The 20807-nt window shown below is 32.7% G+C and overlaps 1 protein-coding gene across 1 annotated transcript in view; it reads left to right on the top strand.

The window, feature by feature from the left end:
* LOC111507807 (RAD50 interactor 1) overlaps positions 1 to 19445 on the top strand; it is a 28182-nt gene extending 8737 nt beyond the window's left edge. Inside the window, exons 7-11 of the mRNA XM_023163166.2 lie at positions 783 to 1008; positions 2240 to 2574; positions 2756 to 2985; positions 14289 to 14588; positions 19114 to 19445. Of these exons, the coding sequence (XP_023018934.2) occupies positions 783 to 1008; positions 2240 to 2574; positions 2756 to 2985; positions 14289 to 14588; positions 19114 to 19327 (1305 nt within the window). The 3' untranslated portion in view covers positions 19328 to 19445. The remainder of the gene's footprint in view (positions 1 to 782; positions 1009 to 2239; positions 2575 to 2755; positions 2986 to 14288; positions 14589 to 19113) is intronic.
* The last annotated feature ends 1362 nt before the right edge of the window (positions 19446 to 20807 follow it).

The raw sequence follows: 20807 nt of genomic DNA, 5'->3' as shown, positions 1-20807 counted from the left end.
ATTTTAATGATAACTAGTACCATGGAATGTTACCGTTTATGGTTTTATTCAAAAATTTCAAGTTGCTTTGAAGTAGGTGTATTCAAAAAGAGTAGAATATCAGTGTACTCATAGTCAGTCCTCTGATGCCCTAGGTCAAATGCATATGACCTCAGAAACTTGTTTTGCACTTTCTCATTGCTCGTAATTTCTGTCTGATGTAGAGGACTCCCATATTCCACGATTACATTCTAAAACTGAGCGTACCAAAGAACAATATAGTAAATACAGAAAACTTCTATTTAGATCGTTGGAACAAATCTCAGTTGTGATCAATATGACCTTTAAAGGTTACCTTAATGTTAAACTACACTCCCAAGTTCTTAACGTAATTGGTCTGAGGCACATTAATATTTTTGATTTCATGAGAATATTCAATAGGATTCACAATTCTTGGGAATGTTATTCAGTAACACACCAACGAGATAAGTTGCTCAAGTCTAGCTGTAATAATTCTGCATCACAAACTCGTCAACTACCCTATGATCACCTGAACATTAAATGATAACTGTGTATGTCTGCCACATCGTTAATAACCATAATGAAGATTATTAGGCCTATATGCGATCCTCAAGGAACTTCAGATGTTGTAAACATTGGGTGCAGCAATCAGTATTTCTCAATAAAATCATTTCAGATACGGGTGAAATACAAAAAAAATCACCTGTTAATTTCCATTTGAGAAATTTTCGAAATCACAATGGAATTGAGCAAAAAAAATATACAAATTCTTTATTTTTCAGTTAGAGTTGATCAGAGGGCTTGTACAACTGGCGGTAGAAAAATTACATTCTGATTTACCTAATTTACAGTTTGATGATTTTACATTTTCTCATTCAATTGATGAAGCGCTTGGTTTTGACAGAGAATTGAGAGAAACATATGAGTATCCTTCAAATCAGCCAAGTATTCTAGCTGTACTCACACAGGCACCAGTGTTTGTTAAATGGATTGCCATGGAAAAAAAATGTGAGTACAATGATAGCGTTTTTCGAATGGATTTAACTTCCAGCGATTCAAATCCAATGTGAATCGCTACTTTCGCACAGGTACCGCTCTTAGAGCGCCTTAAGGATTTTCCTGTACTGCTTGTGTTTTGTCCTTAAAAAATATGATAGGTATTAGTAAAAGTGTAGTGTAAGTATAAGGACAATACACATTGCAGATAAATAAATGAAAATGTTGAAAATGTATACAATAAGTTCTGAATTAACAGGTCGAAATTTGAAAGTGGAACTGAGGGATATTACAAATTGTTGAGTTTTACTTAGTAAATTATAGATTTTCATCAAGTATTGGTCAATTATGTCACAAATTGTTCAATTGAAATGATCGGTGTGGAACTCCTCCTTACCATAATAAGGTTATTCATATAATATAAATTGAGCAGCCTTCTCAAAATCCTTATAATTATTTATATCTCTTACGTTATCAGGTAAATGATGTTAGGAATGTGTTAGGAATCACACGTTTAAAGGTAAGACCTCGTTAATCCTTGGCTCGCACAAGTTTCGACTTCTGAGGGTTGTCGTTCGTAGGGGTGCGACAGCTGGTTAACGGAAAAACAGATTTTAAACAGATTTTTTAAACATGACGCTTTTGTTTGCAAATCCTCAGACTAGAATGTCATATCTCAGATGGGACTCTATCGAGGCATGATAAACAGCTTTTGCAGCTGAGGATCTCAGTTCACTAGGTACCAGCCTAACAGCGGAACACTCAGAAGTCAACTTTTTATTTATTTGCAATATATAGTTTTCAAATTTCAAGTTATAGTCTATACAATCTTCAAAACATTTGGTATTCATGCAGATTTCAGTATTTCTGTGAAGCACGATTTCATTCCCCAGTTCACACCTAAAGAACTCAGGGATACTTCCACTTCAAAAATAAGTCAAAGGTGACTTATTATAGTTGTGATGCATTTTTGAACAGGATTGGAGGACTTATTTTTTGCATTCTGCAGTCAGTTCATTGGAAATATTTTTCCATAAAACTTGAATCTAAAATTTTGCTTCACACACATTGCACAAATTCATATGGTAGAAATTCAAATGGATTAACAAATAACTAGTACTTGCAGAATTAACAGTTTCTAGAATAACTTTGGAGAATGAAAACATAATTATATTAAGTTAGACTATCCACTATAGAAAGGATAAAAAATTCAAATCGAAAAATAGAGAATCATTTTTTTTAGATGCAATCGATAAAATGGATGCCATGCTTCCCCCAAATTCCTTAGATGCATTTGAACCTCTCACGTCTGATGTTGAAGATTTGAAGATAACCACCTGCGCTGATGCCTTCATAACTTTGTTGCAAACTATAACGGAAAGATATGAATCTTTATCTCAGCCAGGTCATAGACTGCAATTTTTAGAGCTGCAGCTGGAACTATTGGACGATTTCAGGGTTAGATTATTGCAACTAGTTAATGCAGAAGAGGGAAGCATTATTGAATCTAAGATACCAAGTATCACTAATAGTATTTACTACATAGAAAAAGTCTTAGTTGATTGGGGAACTATGTTAGTAAGTATTTATTAAAACAAATTTGCCTGATTTATTTTTTATAAACAAGGGTAAGGATAAAAACTACAAGACTTTTTTATCAATTTTCTCTTTGCTTACCTTTCTTTGTAATGGGCACAAATACTAGTATACTGGTTTCATGCTAGTTAACTATCAGGCAAAAAGTTAATATTTTTTTCAGCATTATTTGAATTTGTATTACTACAAAAGCCAACTAGAGACAGCGAAACACCCTCCTAGTCCTACTTTAGCTGATTTTGATGAGAGTCCCTTTACCGATGTAGACACGGACACAGTATTTGCAGAAACCCTGTCTCTCTATAGGCATATGAGAAAGGATCTTCTCCATACGTTAGCTGAAACAGTTATTGCTGAGGTTAAAAGTAGGAGTAAAAGCTATCGAAGAGAAAGGTAAAGACTTCTAAACTGCTTATCAAATAACACATTTTGATAATACTTGTGTGGTCTGAAAAGTTTCCGACCTCAACATGAAGATAGAAGCTAGTGATTTTCGTTGTTCATCTGATGACTGTTACCAAAGTTTCACTCATTTTGGACGCGCAGTTATTATGTAACAGTCTTTTGAGTGATTTGATGTGAGTGTTTTTATGAAAATGGGCAAACTCGTTTTTCAGACGAATTTATCCCAGAACAGGGAGTTCCACAGGGTTCACCGCTCTCACCATTGTTATATAACTTATACAGCTCTGATATTTATCATCACCAACAAGGGAATATCAACCACTTCAGGCATGAAGCATATATTCTCCAGTATGCAGATGACACTGCTCTAAAAGCTAGACAAAGTTATTAACAATTTGGAACATCTTGCAACGATAACAAATAACAATAAATGGAGGCTCCAGCCAAACCCATCTAAGTCTCAGTTCATCATATTTAATCATCGAAATTCCGCAACTTCTCCAACAATCAACGTTTTCCAACATATCTTACATGCCAAATCGACAGTTGATTACCTAGGTGTTACGCTTGATTCCAGACTAAATTTCAACAGCCATGTCAATAACAAAAAAAAGAAAGTGATTGCAAGAGCCGCATATTTCACAAGTTTGACAAACCCGAGAGCTGGTGCAAACATATCAACAGCAAGCCGAATATATAAATTAATCTGTCGTCCACTTATTGAATACTCGCACCCACTGTTTCTCAATATCAAACAAAGGGCCTTGAAAACACTTAAAGTATCTGAAACAACGGCTATAAGGAAAATAACAAGATAAAGGCATTCCAATAACCTCAAACACAACCCTCCAAACCCTCTGCTGCACCAACTCACTGGTATTATCCCTATCGAGGACAGACTACCGTCACTTACTCAGAAGTTTGCTAGAAAAGATGACAATGTAGAAATCATTAGAAAGTATGCTGTGACAAGAAACCCCCATGCAAGAGTACGACATCGACACCCAACAGAAACACTGTTAGAAAAATTAACACAACTTTATCAATGAAATAGTTTTGTTTGTTCATTTTTATATCCAAATAATATTTTCTTTTTTTTTATATCCATATAATTTTTTTTTTATTGTAAAATAAGCCATGTTATTTCAAAGCAATTTTACTACACGTGCGGAAGGACTTCGGTCGATAGCCAGTTGAACAAAATTGTAATTTTGTTCAATAAATTATTATGAACAAACTCGAGTATCAAGCTGTCATTAAATATTTGTTTTTGAAAAGCAATATACCTACGCAAATCAAAGATGAGTTGGATTTTGTATATGAGGAGTCTGCAGCATCATTTACCACAGTGAAATTTTTGGGCAACTGAATTTGAACGTGGCGGTAAGAGTTTGGGAGAATATGAACATTTTTGACGTCCAAAAACTGCAACTACTGACGAAAATATCGCCAAAGTTCAGCAAATGATACTAGACGACCGCAGAGGTTATAAACATGTCAAATAGACGTCACATATTACATCAATATTTAGGCATGAGAAAGCGGTCCGCGCGTTGGGTGCCGCATTTAGATAGATAATTTATTGGGTTTTATACATTCATTAGTATTTACACAAGTCAATACATATATATTAATAAAATTAGCATATGTCAGGCATCTAATAATATTCACATAAACAATAGATGCTTACAATTCAAAGAAAAAGGTTTTTTAATAAAACATATTTATATCTTATAAGTATATCTAAGTTATGTCGACGAGCACATTTAAAAACAAAGCAGTAAAATTTAAAATTCGGTATTATAAAACAACGACAGATATCTATATGGTTAAAGAACTTATATCACAGTGCAGGAATCCTTTGGGGCTGAAGAAGGCGTTTTTTATTAGCATATCTTATTTTTTGTGGTAATTTTTTGTGAAGTTTCACAGCCCAAAAATTTGGTCCATTTTGACATCTTTTTAAGCGGCAGTAGTTTGTACTCAAATCATTTTTATGCCTAGTGTTGTGGTCGTGTACATTTTCAAAACTTTCATATTGAGATAGATTAATTTTCAAGTATATTAAATTTTCCGTGATATAGAGAGAAGGAAAGGTTGGTATTTTTAATGTAATGAATGAATTTCGACATTTATCTCTGTAGTCGATATTGTCTAATATTCTAATTTCTTTCGGTTGGTGTCGGAATATTCTATCACAGTCTGTAGCATATCCCCAGGCGACAATACCATAAGAAATAATGGATTCATACAAGAAAAAATATGCTGTTTTAGCGTTTGTTTGGATTGTAGTATCGTCTACATATAAAATATATGATATCGGTTTCTCCCGATATGGTAGGTCATAAATGAAAATTATGAATAATAGAGGTCCCAAAATAGATCCTTGCGGTACACCAGTAGTATTTTTTTTTGTTGTTGATAGAGAATTGCCCACTTTTACAGTTTGAAATCGATTTTCCAAGTATGAGTTGATCAACTGTATACTGTTGTCAGAAAAATTATATAGTTTTAATTTATTGAAGAGAATTATATGTGATACACAATCAAATGCTTTGCTTAGATCACAAAAAGTTATTTCTGTACACTCTAGTTTTTCAAAAGTTGTTATTTTGTTGTTATGATCTAGTATCGCCATTTCAGTGTTTCTACCTTTTCGGAATCTATACTGGCATTCTGCCTACGTTAGGTCAAAAACGTGTTCAAATCAACATTTCCAACGCTCTGTTGGCGCCGATTAACCACTGTGGATGAATATTGGATACATCATTATACGCCCAAAACAAAAATACAGCCCAAACAGTGGACTGCAAAAGGGAAACCGGCTCCAAAAAAAGCAAAAACTGTTTTTTTGCTGGGAAAGTGATAGCGACTGTTTTTTGGGATAGTCATGGAGTTATTTCAATCGATTATCTTCAAAAAGGAGCATACTACGCATCATTACTTGACAAGCTGAAGGCAGAACATGCGGAAAAACGGCCACATTTGCAGAAAAAGAAAATCCTGTTTCCCCAAGACAACGCACTGTCTCAAACCTCAGCGGTTGCCATTGCGAAAATCTACGAGTTACGGTTTGAACTGCTTGAATATCTGCTGTAGTCGCCAGATCTAGCCCCAAGCAACTTTTTGTTCCCTCATCTAAAAATTGCGCTCGAAGAACAGATATTTCTATCAAATGAAGAGGCAATCACCTTCGCGAACAATTATTTTGCAGATATAAACGCCGAGTACTATTTGGACGGCTTAAAGATATGGGATCATCGCTAGGACAACTGTGTAGGCTTAAAAAGAGACTATTTTGAAAAATTAAAAAAAAATGAAAAAAAGGTTTTGTATCTTTGTTAGGTCGGAAACTTTTCAGACCACTATTCTGTCAAAGCTATTTTCCTGGTTTGTTGGCCGTGGTTTGCAGGTTTTATGTCTGACGTTTCGAAAACACTTTGCGAGATTTTCACCAAATAGTATACAGGCTGATTCACGGTGGATGGCACATTAGACGTTTCTGGTGAACCAGGCAACGGATCACTTTGAAAATTTAATGGAGGGCATATTCGGACATTCTCTAGCCAACTAAAATATTTTCGACAATGCGGTGTTGCCGCTTCTATTAGAAAGCAGTAGCAACTTTGATTTTTCAAATGGAACACTCTGTATATAATATTATTTTTGGAATCTCCAACAATTGCCCGACAACTTTTCTTGATATTTCCCTATACCTATCTGTTACCGTTTTCGAAATAAAAATTAATTTCAATTTTTTTCTTCGAAAATCATGACTTCTAAAAATGCCGATATCTTTTAGTTAAGAAGTACTATGATATCGAAATTTGGTTTGGAGTTAGGTGATACTTGGACACTTCCCACACGTCAGCCTAATCTCCGTTACTTCAATACAGGGTGGTAAAAAAATACAGTTTTTTCGTTTGCTTGAAAAAGTTGCTGAAATTTGATTATTTTAAATGGAACACCCTGTATATTATTGAAAATTCGGAAAGCTGCTGAAATTTGCTTTTTTTCTATGTATATCATACCTATACCTAACTAGTCAAGTTTCGGACTTATGAACATTTATTTGTGAAAATGTCCCTTCAGAATGGTATTTCCATTCGGTATTTGGTAAGCAGGCCATGATTACTATTTGACAGTAGCGTTGTGACATTCTCCTAATAATATCAACATTTTCGTCACTTCAGAAGTTGCAAATACCTTCAAAACGATGGAACAAAACTATTCAAACGAAGTTCTTATGAATTTGTTTATTATTTTTGGACAGTGTGACAAAATTATCAGCAGAACATGTAGAAAGTTCAATGAAATGTATCCGAATCTACCGCCAATGAACCTCAAGAAATTTATACGAATTCAGAACAATTTCAATATGTTTGGATAAACTTTAAAAAAGCACCAAGAAACTTGAAATTGGAAATATTGATATGAATAATTATAAAAAAGTAAAACAATCATGTGGAATATTTCAAAATATGTTCGAATCGCTGGCCGTTCACTTCCAAGCACTTTAAAATGCGGGTGTTGACTGCTTTCGTGGTGGCAGATCTGATTTCATTGGGATCCAAATCTTCAAATGTTTGGGCAATCCTTTCTAACAATTCATCTCTCGAACGCACGGGTATTTTGTAAACTTTTTCTTTAAACATTCCCCACAAATAAAAATCTAATGGATTAAGATCGGGTGATTTCGCTGGCCAATTCCATGGTCCCAAGCGCCTCATCCACCGATCGTCAAATAGTCTATCCAGTTCTGCGCTCACTTCTCTTGTGCAATGTGCAGGAGCTCCGTCTAGTTGGTACCAACAGTTTCGATAATCTTCGAGTGGCAGATTATCCACGAAACTGTCTACAGTATTCTCCAAAATATTCAGGTAGCTTCTGGATGTTAATGACTCCTCGTATATCACGTACCTCAATTTGTTGTCCATCAACATGCAGAAGACATTAAAACTAAATTTTTCTTGAAATCCGGCTTCTTTTGTGACGTGAGGATTTTCACTGGACCAATAATGACGATTTTTTCTATTGAAAATCCCTTCTCTCGAAAATTTCGATTCATCAGTCCAAATAATTTTATTTAAAAAAAGTGGATCTTCTTGAATTGGTGTCAACAACATTTCACAAAATTCTACTCTCTGTTGAGGATCTTGAGGCTTCATTGCTTGAATTTTGGTGAATTTATAATCATGCATTTTATGTCTTCGCAAGATTCTTTGAACCGATGAATATTTTATACCCAAATCTTCTTCAGCACTTCTTATCGATGACTCGGGAAATGCGTGAAAATATGCTAAGACATTAATCTGGTTGTCTTCGAAAGTTACGGGTCGAGGCAAGTTTCTTGATGCTTTTAAAGTTGATCCAAATGCATTGAAATTGTTCTGAATTCGTATAAATTTCTTGAAGTTCATTGGCGGTAGATTCGGATACATTTCATTGAACTTTCTACATGTTCTGCTGATAATTTTGTCACACTGTCCAAAAATAATAAACAAATTCATAAGAACTTCGTTTGAATAGTTTTATTCCATCGTTTTGAAGGTATTTGCAACTTCTGAAGTGACGAAAATGTCGATATTATTAGGAGAATGTCACAACGCTACTGTCAAATAGTAATCATGGCCTGCTTACCAAATACCGAATGGAAATACCATTCTGAAGGGACATTTTCACAAATAAATGTTCATAAGTCCGAAACTTGACTAGTTTAGGTATAGGTATGATATACATAGAAAAAAAGCAAATTTCAGCAGCTTTCCGAATTTTCAATAATATACAGGGTGTTCCATTTAAAATAATCAAATTTCAGCAACTTTTTCAAGCAAACGAAAAAACTGTATTTTTTTACCACCCTGTATTGAAGTAACGGAGATTAGGCTGACGTGTGGGAAGTGTCCAAGTATCACCTAACTCCAAACCAAATTTCGATATCATAGTACTTCTTAACTAAAAGATATCGGCATTTTTAGAAGTCATGATTTTCGAAGAAAAAAATTGAAATTAATTTTTATTTCGAAAACGGTAACAGATAGGTATAGGGAAATATCAAGAAAAGTTGTCGGGCAATTGTTGGAGATTCCAAAAATAATATTATATACAGAGTGTTCCATTTGAAAAATCAAAGTTGCTACTGCTTTCTAATAGAAGCGGCAACACCGCATTGTCGAAAATATTTTAGTTGGCTAGAGAATGTCCGAATATGCCCTCCATTAAATTTTCAAAGTGATCCGTTGTCTGGTTCACCAGAAACGTCTAATGTGCCATCCACCGTGAATCAGCCTGTATAAGCTGACTTGTGGCTCTTGCCCAAAACTGTATGTTGGCCAAACATTTCCCAAAGAATTAGAGAGAATAGAAGTAGTTTTATAAATAGCAAGACCAATTCCACATTTGCAAACCACCTTTTAGCAGAAAGTCATGAGTTCAATCATGAATACGTGTTACATTTAGAAATGTTTGAAACTCAATCTTCTAGAATGTTTAGAAACCAATAGTGAATATTTTTCTGAAAGGTTCACAGTGTTCAGAAAAGACCATAAATTAAATGTTGTATCTCGAGAAAGTGGCGGTGGTGTTTTACTAGCTATAAAAAACAGTATTCAGAGTGAAATAGTAAATGTAGATTTATTTGATAATAATTTTTCCATTATTGATTTGCTTATATGTAGATGCTTTTTAAAGCACACTACATTTTATGTGTGTTATTTATATTTCACCATCTGTAAGTACAGAGACTTACGAACTATTTTATGAATCATTAGAACAGCTAAAAACTTTGCAGACCAAAAATGTAGCTTTGATTGGTGACTTCAATGCTCCTAACTTTGTATGTGTCTCCGCTCTTGATAACAAGTCCCACGCTCCCTATAATATGATCAACTTGTTGAATATGAACCAATGGAATAATATCTTGAATGACTCGAATAGGCTCTTGGACCTGATCATTTCCAATATGAGATGTGAGGTGACAAGAGACAGAGCTCCAATGGTTCCTGAAGATGTGCCTCATCATCCAGCTTGAATTATTGATTTTAATAATTTTTTGATTAGCGAAACTAGTTACAACTCAAATGATAACCCAAACCAAAAAAAATTATAATTTCAAACGAGCCAATTATTCTGCATTATATAATGCGCTACTTTCCACGAACTGGTCTTTCCTTCGGAATTGTGATGATGTGAATTTAGCTGTTAATAATTTCTATGATGTCTTATATAATATTATTATAATATATAATATTAAAAATGTTCAAACATAAATATCCCAAATGATATACATCCGAGATTATTTGCAATATCAAAAAGAAAGCTAAACTACGCGAGAAGTACAAGAAAACTGGTAATATGCAGTACAATTATGAATTCAAGAACCTTAGACTTGTCATCAAAAACCAAATCAAAGCTGCATATGATATTTATTTAAATTCTATACAAGAATCTGTAGTATCTAATCCTCAATCATTGTGGTCATACGTACATTCCAAGAATAGAACCTCCCGTATTCCAGGTAGGATGAAATATGATGGCTTCACTATTGATTCTCCAGATGAAATTGTAAATAGTTTTGCAAATATTTTCACACTACATATTCACACTCTGCAGTTGATGAAAATACTTTGCATTCATGATTATCAAATTCAAATTGTTTTTATAATAATATAAACTTTGAAAACATCAGTGAAGAGGAAATCTTGATTGCGGCACGTAAACTAAAAAATGAGTTCACTTCTGGTCCTGATAAGATACCGTCCTTTTTTGTAAAAGATTGCATCGGTGTAATGGTCCATCCCTTACTGACACTTTTCAATCTTGCAGTTAAAAATAATAATTTTCCTGAATTATGGAAGATATCACGAGTTTGTCCCATTTTTAAGTCTGGAGATCCATCTGATATTCGGTATTATCGCCCTATCTCAATCCTATCGAACTTTGCAAAACTTCTCCAAATTGTCATCTACAATCGCGTACATTCCTCAGTTCGTAATAACATATCTCCGCAACAACATGGATTTATGTCAAACAGATTCACCATAACAAATTTAATTGTATTGACCCAAAATATTAGTGATGTCTTAGATAATCGTGGTCAAGTTGATGTGATATATACTGATTTTGCTAAAGCATTTGATCAACTTGATCACATGATCCTTTTACAAAAACTCCACCAATTTGATTTTGACCCAAAATATTAGTGATGTCTTAGATAATCGTGGTCAAGTTGATGTGATATATACTGATTTTGCTAAAGCATTTGATCGACTTGATCACATGATCCTTTTACAAAAACTCCACCAATTTGATTTCCATAATTCAGCAGTACTTTTCATTAAATCCTACTTACTTCAACGCGAACAGTTTGTATCTTATAACGGCTATGATTCTTTTTATTACAATCCGTCATCTGGAGTACCTCAGACGTCGAATCTCGGACCACTTCTGTTCTCATTATTTATTAATGACCTCAGTAATTATGTCTATTGTAATAAGTTATTTTTTGCAGATGATTTGAAAATATATTTACCTGCCGAAACTGTTGAAGACTGTAATATATTACAACGACAGTTAGAAAATATACAGACTTGGTGTGAAGTAAACAAACTATGTCTCAATGCATCCAAATGTAAAGTAGTGTCTTATAGTAGAAAAATGTCAGTCATCGAGTACAATTATCGAGTAGATACCATTTCACTGTCACGAAGTAACTCAATTAAACATCTTGGTGTATATTTTGATCAAAATTGGTCTTTTTCCAACCATATTAGATCGAAAGTAAATGAAGCTTTGAGAGTTTATGGCTTCATAGTTCGCAATTGTAGATCTTTTTCAAACATATCTGCTCTATTGACTCTTTATGTAGCCTACGTAAGGTCAAAATTAGAATATGGCTCTGTTCTATGGTCTCCATTCTACAATTGCTATAATACATTAATTGAAAAAGTTCAACGTCGTTTCCTGAAGTTTATTTACTTCAAATCTTATGGTATCTATCCTGATAGAGGTATTCCATATGAATCTCTTACCATAACATTCAGTATTGAAAGTCTTGAATTACGCAGAAAACTTCCTGGAATAATTTTTCTGTATAAATTACTGCACAACAATGTGGATGCTATGGAGGTGTTATCTTTTATAACTTTCTGTGTGCTTCATTTCAGAACTAAAATTACAGAAACTTTTTACAGCCGACTGGCCAGAACTAATTTGTATCTCAAGTCACCTATCTTTAGCATTTGCAATAATTTCAATTTAATTTTAAATTTGTGTGATATCAATTATGATTCCTTAGAATATATTGTTGACACTGCATTTCAGTATTTCATGAAGAATTTTTAGTTTTCTGGTATAGTTTTTTTTTTCTATTTTATTTTATTATATTATAATATTCATTCATTTTCTCAAATTGTAACTTTGTAATTATAAGGATCGATATAATTTTTTTACATACTTAGTTAACCCTATAAATGGTTTTTAACTGTTGGGTAATAAATGCTATTATTATTATTAATAATAGATTCAAGATTTTGGGTAATTTACTGAATGATCAATTAAAATAAAATAACTCCCTGGTACTAAATATTTTTTTAAATGTGGAAACGGGGAAATAAGCTCAGGTAATTTAATTCATTACAAACTCGGTTTGCCATTGCACGGCGAAACACGGCTTTTTTGTAAAAGTGTTTTTGGATACGTTAGTTATGGATTTTTATCAAGTATCGGCCAATTCCATCATATGTCTGACATTACATTTACGACAAGTGCTCTGGATGTCCTTACAGCAGACATTTTTTTGTGTCTTTCTCTGCTTTTATACCATTGGTGGTGAGCGTTGTTTCGTTTCTATTGGTTGAACTGAATGACTTGATTTGTATGCAATTTCGAACAGATAACCATATTTTATTTTATGTTGATTTTCTCTTCCTTTCAATTGAAAATGTCTCTATATTGTTTCAGAAAGTAATTCTGAGTTTTGTCAAGAATTTATGTTTCATTGAACCAGATAATGTAGGTAGGTGCCTCCTTTCAGTGCGTAATTGGCTACAGTTGACTTGTTGGTTTGACTGAGGCGACAATTTCTCTTATGTTCAAAGAGCCAAAAGGGATCTAGCATATCCCCGTTGTTGATTAAGGCTCTTTGCGGTCCTTAGCTGACCTTAGACATTTCTGATTGTTTTTGTTGTCCTGAATTTAAGTTTCTCGTTGTGTTTATCCAGAATGGAATACAAAAACACGGGAGATTTCAATTGGATTGAAGAGGGAATTACCATAAACTAAATCTGACTACCTGTTTTAAATGGGGAATGTTCCTCCTGACGAAAATCAAGTATTTTTCATAAAAGAACTCTAAAACAACGCATTTTAAACTTATCATTTCAACATTTTTCTTTAAATAATTATTTAAATACTTAAAAAAGAAGAATGAGATAACATTTAAAGGGATTCGTTTCTATTTCACCATTTGGCAACATCGGTTATAGCTAATAAAGGACAATGAATCTGTTACCTGTATGAGACAAACAAAGACGACATATTTCAGAGCCGTGCTGTTCTGTTTACTTATGTTCCGAGTTCCGAGACATTCTGTGGCATATGACATTTTGTGCACCTAACCTATCTTCCTCTATATAAATAAATAACAAAACAACTGTTGTTTGTGTGGCTTGTGGAGGTGGTATTGAACTATAATTTATATTTTGCCTTAATTGTTGATTTATAAAGATAATTTTCCTTTTTTAAAGTAGAATATCTAGGTACATATAAATTATTTCAACTTGATATAGGCGCTGTTGCCAATATGTGAATTAGAAACAAATCCTTTTAAAAATTAAAACCCAACATTATAAACATCAATTTGAATACTTTTCAAAGTGAATTTGAAAAACTCGTGAATTAAACTCAACTTTATTTTGTACAAACTTACATTTGCTGTAATAACCCAAATTGAGGAACATTCCCCATTGCACACAAATCAAATCGTTTAATCCAACCAATAGAAATCAAAGCATTCCGACCGTTGATAGTATAAAACCGGACACCACAGCAGACACCAATAATGTAGTGTCCGCTGTGGGGACAACCAGAGCACTTCATTCGTTACCTCATCACCATTGATAATGTCTACCGCAGTCATAAAAGAAAAGTTGGGTATGAAAACCAAAAATTATAATTCTGCTCTGCCAGTTTTCTGATTAGATTCTTATCAATTATTCTCATATGTACATAATTAGGAAATCACGGTACTGAATAATTTGTTCGTTAAAAATTTCATGCTATTAATTTTTCAGGTGGTCAGCTATCAAGCTGGAGAAAGAGTTTCGTAGTCTGTCCCTAACACCCACAGCATGTCCGATGTTCGAAATTTTATCAAAACGTCTCCATCAGCTGCAGAAGGGTTTGCAAAGTAAATTATTTACATTCGTCTGGCGTTCAATTGCAAAACAACTAGACACATATTTGTTTGATGATTTGGTGCTTGACAATAGGTTCAGCGAAGGAGGTGCTTTACAATTCAAATTTGACATCACCAGGAATCTAATTCCTCTGTTTTCCCAGTTCAGTGAGAGACCACATAATTACTTCACACAGTAAGTCCTTCAGTAAGAGACAGTGTACATTAAGAAGTGTTTCTGATATTAATATGGAGAGATAGGCTATAGATGAAATGAAGGCAACCTTTGTTGTTTTTTTATAATATGAAGCAAAAATTCTAAAATAAACAGCAAAAGAATATCTGCAAAAACCTTAAGATTCCTACATAAAGTGTGTTAGAGCATGAGAAACTATTACCATATACAGGGTATTCCATATTCGATGGACTATTAGACGTATCTAGAGAACAACAAAAGATAAGAGTTTCAAATTTTGGTTACCGATGAAAATGGTTGTGATCTATCGTTTGAAAATATTTTCATTACCGCAATGTTGCCACATCTACATGTAACAGACATCAACTTGGAAATTTCAAATGGAACATTCTATATATTATATCATTTTTGAATTCTGCATCAAAATCCAAATCACTTTTGTTGAGCATGTTCTATACTTATCTCTCATCGTTTTCAAAATATTAATTATTTTGTAACTTTTTTTTGGCGAAAAAAAGTTACAGAGTGTCTGAAAAAATACATCTCAATTTGTATCTTTGATAAACGACCATAACTAATTTTTTTTCAAATGGAACACCCTGTATATTATTCAATTTTTGAATTTAGCCAACCAATGTGAACAACTTTGATCAACTATGTCCTATACCTATCTCTAAGATGAGATATGAACTATTTTAAAAAAAATTGCTCCTACACAAGCATAATATTTCCAATAAAATCAAAAATCAAGTGCATAATACACATTCTCAAAATTTCAGCGTAGGTCTCGGGCCTTGGAAAATTTACTCCTTCAATACATATTATGGTGAAACTTTTTCTATTTACAATCATCTACTCGGATATCAAAAGAGTTTTAAACATTAATTTTTAATTTCACAACCAAATTTCGGCAAGAATAACGGTGTGTCATGATCTGAGTCTGATTTAAAAAACAAAATAATAGATTTGACAATAACTTGTTCAAAACTAATTAATATAGTTTGTTGTATGATTTTCACTATAAAGGGTTTTACAAAAACCGCGACACGCGTTTCGCTATACAATAACTTACTCAAGCATAAACTGTCCGACTGTCGTATTGAAGTAGAGAGTCCGGTGACTGGTGATATGGACAATTAAATGAACATATTAGGATATTTTTATGCTTATCCTCATGCATCAGTATCTAGTGCTGCGGTTGATTTGGGAATATCTCGAATTTCTATATGGAGAATTTTACAAAAACATAATATGCACGATTATAAATTAATTAGGCTGCAAGCTTTGCATAGAGATGATTCACCAAAACGGGTAAAATTATGCGAAAAGGCACTAACATGGACAAACGAAGATCCAAACTTTTTGAAAAAAATTATATGGACTGATGAATCACAATTTTCACGTGAGGGAATATTAATTTGTCGAAATAATCACTTCTGAGCAACGGGGATTCCAACAAAAATTCAGTTTTAATGTTTTTTGTATGCTCATGGATGATAAAGTTTCTATTTGCATTTACGAAGAAAAGTTGAAATCCGAAAAATATTTTGATCACCGGATCTGACTCCCCTAGATTTTCACCTCTAGGGAAAAATCAAAGAAAAGGCATATAGAATACCTATCAATACGGAACAGGAACTGAAAGATCGGGTTAGATGTGTCTTCGAGGAAATCAAGGCGTCGGAAATCCGAAGAGCCACGATGACTGATCACGTAATAACATCAATCCATCAATGTTTACACAATTGTCAACTAGCTTTGCAATTGTCAAATAATTGCAAAGCTAGTTTCACAATATTATCTCTTGTTTTCTAGTGTAGAATTATTTTTGTTATCAATTTAATTTTGAAAAGCGTTCGTTCTTGTGTCGAAATAGTAATGTTTGTCATACACCCACTATGAAAATTCAATCATGTATTTCATTAAACCTTTCTGAACTAATTTAAAGTCATTATTCATTATTCAATATCTTCAATAATACATTTTTCCCCGAATTTTGTATTTGAAATTATAGAAGAATTCATATCTCATAAACGGTCAGAGATAGCTATAGAACATAGTTGATAAAAGTTGTTCACATTAGTTGACTGAATTAGAAAATTTAATAATATACAGGGTGTTCCATTTGAAAAATTTAGTTATGGTCGTTTATCGAAGATACAAATTGAGACGTATTTTTGAGACACTCTGTATAAAATAAGATTTGAAATCCATTCTGAAATAAGAACCACCATATCTTATCTCAATGTTGCCAGAAGTTGAGTTCGATGTATCAGGTAATTCATGCGATATTAAATATTAAAAATACCATGTTTTCGCCAAAAAAATTATAAAATAATATTTTAAAAACGATGAGAGATGAGTATAGAACATATTCAACAAAAGTAATTTGGATTTTGATGCAGAATTCAAAAATTATATAATATATAGGGTGTTCCATTTGAAATTTCCAAGTTGATGTATGTTACATGTAGATGTGGCAACATTGCGGTGACGAAAATATTTTCGAAGGATAGATCACAACCATTTACATTGGTAACCAAAATTTAAAACTCTCATCTTTTTTTGTTCTCTAGATACGTCCAATAGACCATCGAATATGAAATACTCTGTATACCTTACCTAATATACAAATTCAATTGAAAACAATTTAAGCATAAATAGGAAGCATATGTAGTACAATTTTTGAAAAAAGATACTATACATTACTGACATTTCCATAGTAATTAATAGTGAGTATATTCACAAAACAAACATAGATTTATATTTGCCCACACATGCACTACATATATATATTCATACATGAATCGAGTAGTAATTAAGAACTATTTTCAATGAAGCAGGCAACTGGTTAAATCATGGAATCATTTGAAAAACAAAGATTTCATTGTGCTTTTATAATTTGTTCTAGGGGTGTATAAATTATTCCGGTTTCTGGTGAAGTGGGTATGTACATCTTTATGGAGAATCAAGTAGTTTTGGAAATAGGTTGATGCTAAATCATTCAGCATCATGTAAACAAAAATAATAGAAGAAAGATAGATTCTTTGTGAGACAAAACCATTTCAACATATTAAGCATATTAACAATAGGTGAATGTCTATTTGTTTTTAAAATGATTCTCAGCAGGATTAAACCTATGAGATGCAGTAGATAAAAGTATCACAAATAACATTTTGAAATAGTTTTCATTTTATTCAACACTGGGAACATTATTCAAACATAGAAAACATGTTCGGATATAATGAAAAACCTTTTTTTATGCTGTTTCAATCCCTATTAGCTAGCATTACCAACATTCCAGGGTTTGTAGAACTATTTGAAATGGTCATTTTGTGATATGTCAAATCCGAATCTCATCAAAACGATCAGATATTAGCAAATAGAAATTCAAAAAGGCGAAAATTTCAAATATTTTTATTCTGCCAAATTCTTACCATTAGAGATATTGTGAATATTTGCAAATAATGAGAAAACTGTATCTTTAAAATTGACATTTTGAATGCATCCCAGGGATGAATTTTTTTATCAAAAAAAATTTCTAAATGGAACAATCGATTTTTCATTTTTTCGCCCCCAAAATGGCGCCAAAAAAGTATGTTATACTGGTATACACTGGTAATTAGCTGACCGATAATTTTGTAATAATAAAATATGTGATGGAATCGGCCGATATTTGATGAAAATCCTTCACACGTATTCAAGAAACACTTTATTATACACAGTTTACTTTGCAAAAGGGCAACACGTGTGTCGTGTTTCTTCAAGCGTTTCTATACTCAGTATAGACATGCCTTTGCTCAGTATAGACATGCCGTTACTCAGTATAGAATCGTTGTGTAGTGAAAATCTCACAATAATCCTTTTTTATATCGAAGCAGTTATGGAGTTTAGTTAACTAGTTATGTAGTTTAGTTAATGATACATTGTTCTCGCTATTTACAAACATTCACAATGTTTCGTAAAAAATTAATTTTTGCACAGTTTTTGTGAGTAAAGAAGACTAAACTCTCAAATTTTGTTAAGGGGCCGAAAGAGCATTAAAAACTCGTTTTTTTTAGATCCGAGAATGTTTTTCCATGTTCCAACAATGTTCTCAGTGAACGAACTATCAAATGTTCTTAGGGTTGAAAATGGAAACTATCTTAACATGATATTTGTAATGCTTTCATCTACCGAACACCACAGGTTAAATCCTGCTATTAATTAAGGTAAAATCAAATATTTCATGGATAAGTCGCCGCCTGAGATATATGGATGAAACAGCAAAAAATATTGGATTTGAAAAACAAAAATTCAGTCTATTATATCATGGTACATGGTACAATGCATATTTTACTAAATTAGGGTGAAAACCCGAAATGGGTGAAACATGTGTTGGCCAAATATTTTGGATTCGTGTTTTGTATTGTTTTGACTCAGGGCAGAACAGCCTCTCAACAGAACATGAATACATCCTCCTAAAAACTTCTTTAATATTGAAAAAAACATCGAGATCTTCATAGATTTTTTCTTCAAATTACAGGATCATCGAATCATGCAATCTATTAAATCTTAGTAAAGGTAGTGCATTATTGCTAAGAGAAACCATTTTGGCTTTGGAAGGAGCAACTGGAGTAGAAGATACTAGAGGTAAAGCTCTAAAGGAGATAGGAGTTAGCTATTTCACTCCAAAAATGGCTGTGAGGATATTGAACCAAAGAACTGATATCACCATAAATAGGGTTTCGATAGATTAATAGTTGAATTAATTCCAGAGATTATGAAAATGTCTTTCTTCAATCATTCCATCAGTTGTGAGATTACGATAATGAATTATTGCCATACAAATTCTACATAATATATGTTTCTTAGGTAGTGCCAATTATTTCAGAGTGCTACTCCTTATACTTAAAGATACGGAGTGTTGAAAGTTGGAGTGAAAATGTTCATTTTCACTTTAATTATCAAATACCCCACATCTCCAAGTAACTAAGCAATCAAGCTCTAAAATTACTTTGATTCTGAGGGAAATGGGAACACTTTTGCAACTACATTACATTGTAATATCTTAAATGGGCTAGATTTTATATTCTCAGTCATATTCTGCCTATTAAAAATAAGACCAGTTTTAATATGATTAATTTTCACGGTGAATTGTAACCAAGGACTGATGGCATTTTTAGTCTATGAAATGAGATGTTTTTATAAATACATGTCATAATTTATTTCAAAAGCATTTTTATACATATTAAGAGTATTCAGGAATGTGATGAAGAATATATTACTTTATACCTTACTATAAACAATGTTTCTTGAATTTTCCCCTTTCCTTATATCTATAACGTTACTGATATAAAATATTTTTCTTGTGTAGAAGTTTACCTACAACAACATTGTATAATAGACATATTGACAAACTCTCGAATTATAATGAAATTTCGAAGTAACCTTAGTTTATAAAGCTTCACTACTTGTATAGTTGATAATGACATCTCAAACCATCATTCAATCTTCTTTCAATTCCAGTGCCAAAAATCTTATAATCACAGTGAGCATAAACCTAAAAGATCATTTAATGAAAATACCATTGGAAACTTTTGTCGTGACATGAAAAACGAGAAATGGAATGACATTCCTTATTCTCGAGATGTTGACGCTTCTTTTGCTCACTTCTAGGAAATATTCTCTTATCATTTCGAAATCATCAACTCTCTAAAAAATTATTTAAATTATAAAAAAAAATAACTGAGTCTCAAATAGATTGATGAGGTCCAGTCGAAACCTCAAAGATCTACATCGGCTGACATCTAGTAATCCATCTTTGAAAGAATTCTTTAAACTTTCCAAACAAAAACAAGAAAAACTTTGTATTTCAACTAAAAAACAATTTTATCAAAATCAAATTTCCAGCAAAAACAGCATGTCAGATAACAAACACATTAAGTAATAAAGACACAAGCTCATATAAAGAAAAAATTGAGACAATTTCGTTTAGGACCCAAAAAATGTTATGGAACTTTTCTATCTCTACTTTCAGTCTATACCCCATGATATTGTATCCAATATACCTTTGAGTAACTCTGATTTCAGTAAATATTTGAACACTACAGTAACACGGTGAAATCACTATTTCTTGTTTCCTTTTCAGATGCAGTTATATAATATATTACATACAAAATTAAAAAATAGATTATCATCAGGAAATGACGAGGTTTCATTCTGAAAAAATTCTTGGCA

This window comes from Leptinotarsa decemlineata, unplaced genomic scaffold (genome assembly GCF_025532065.1).
Source record: "Leptinotarsa decemlineata unplaced genomic scaffold, Ldec_3_MD MMD2_P_RNA_scaffold_2, whole genome shotgun sequence".
In the NCBI taxonomy this organism is placed as follows: domain Eukaryota; kingdom Metazoa; phylum Arthropoda; class Insecta; order Coleoptera; family Chrysomelidae; genus Leptinotarsa; species Leptinotarsa decemlineata.
The sequence above is the reverse complement of the archived record's forward strand: the minus strand, read 5'-3'. Positions and strand labels throughout refer to the sequence as shown.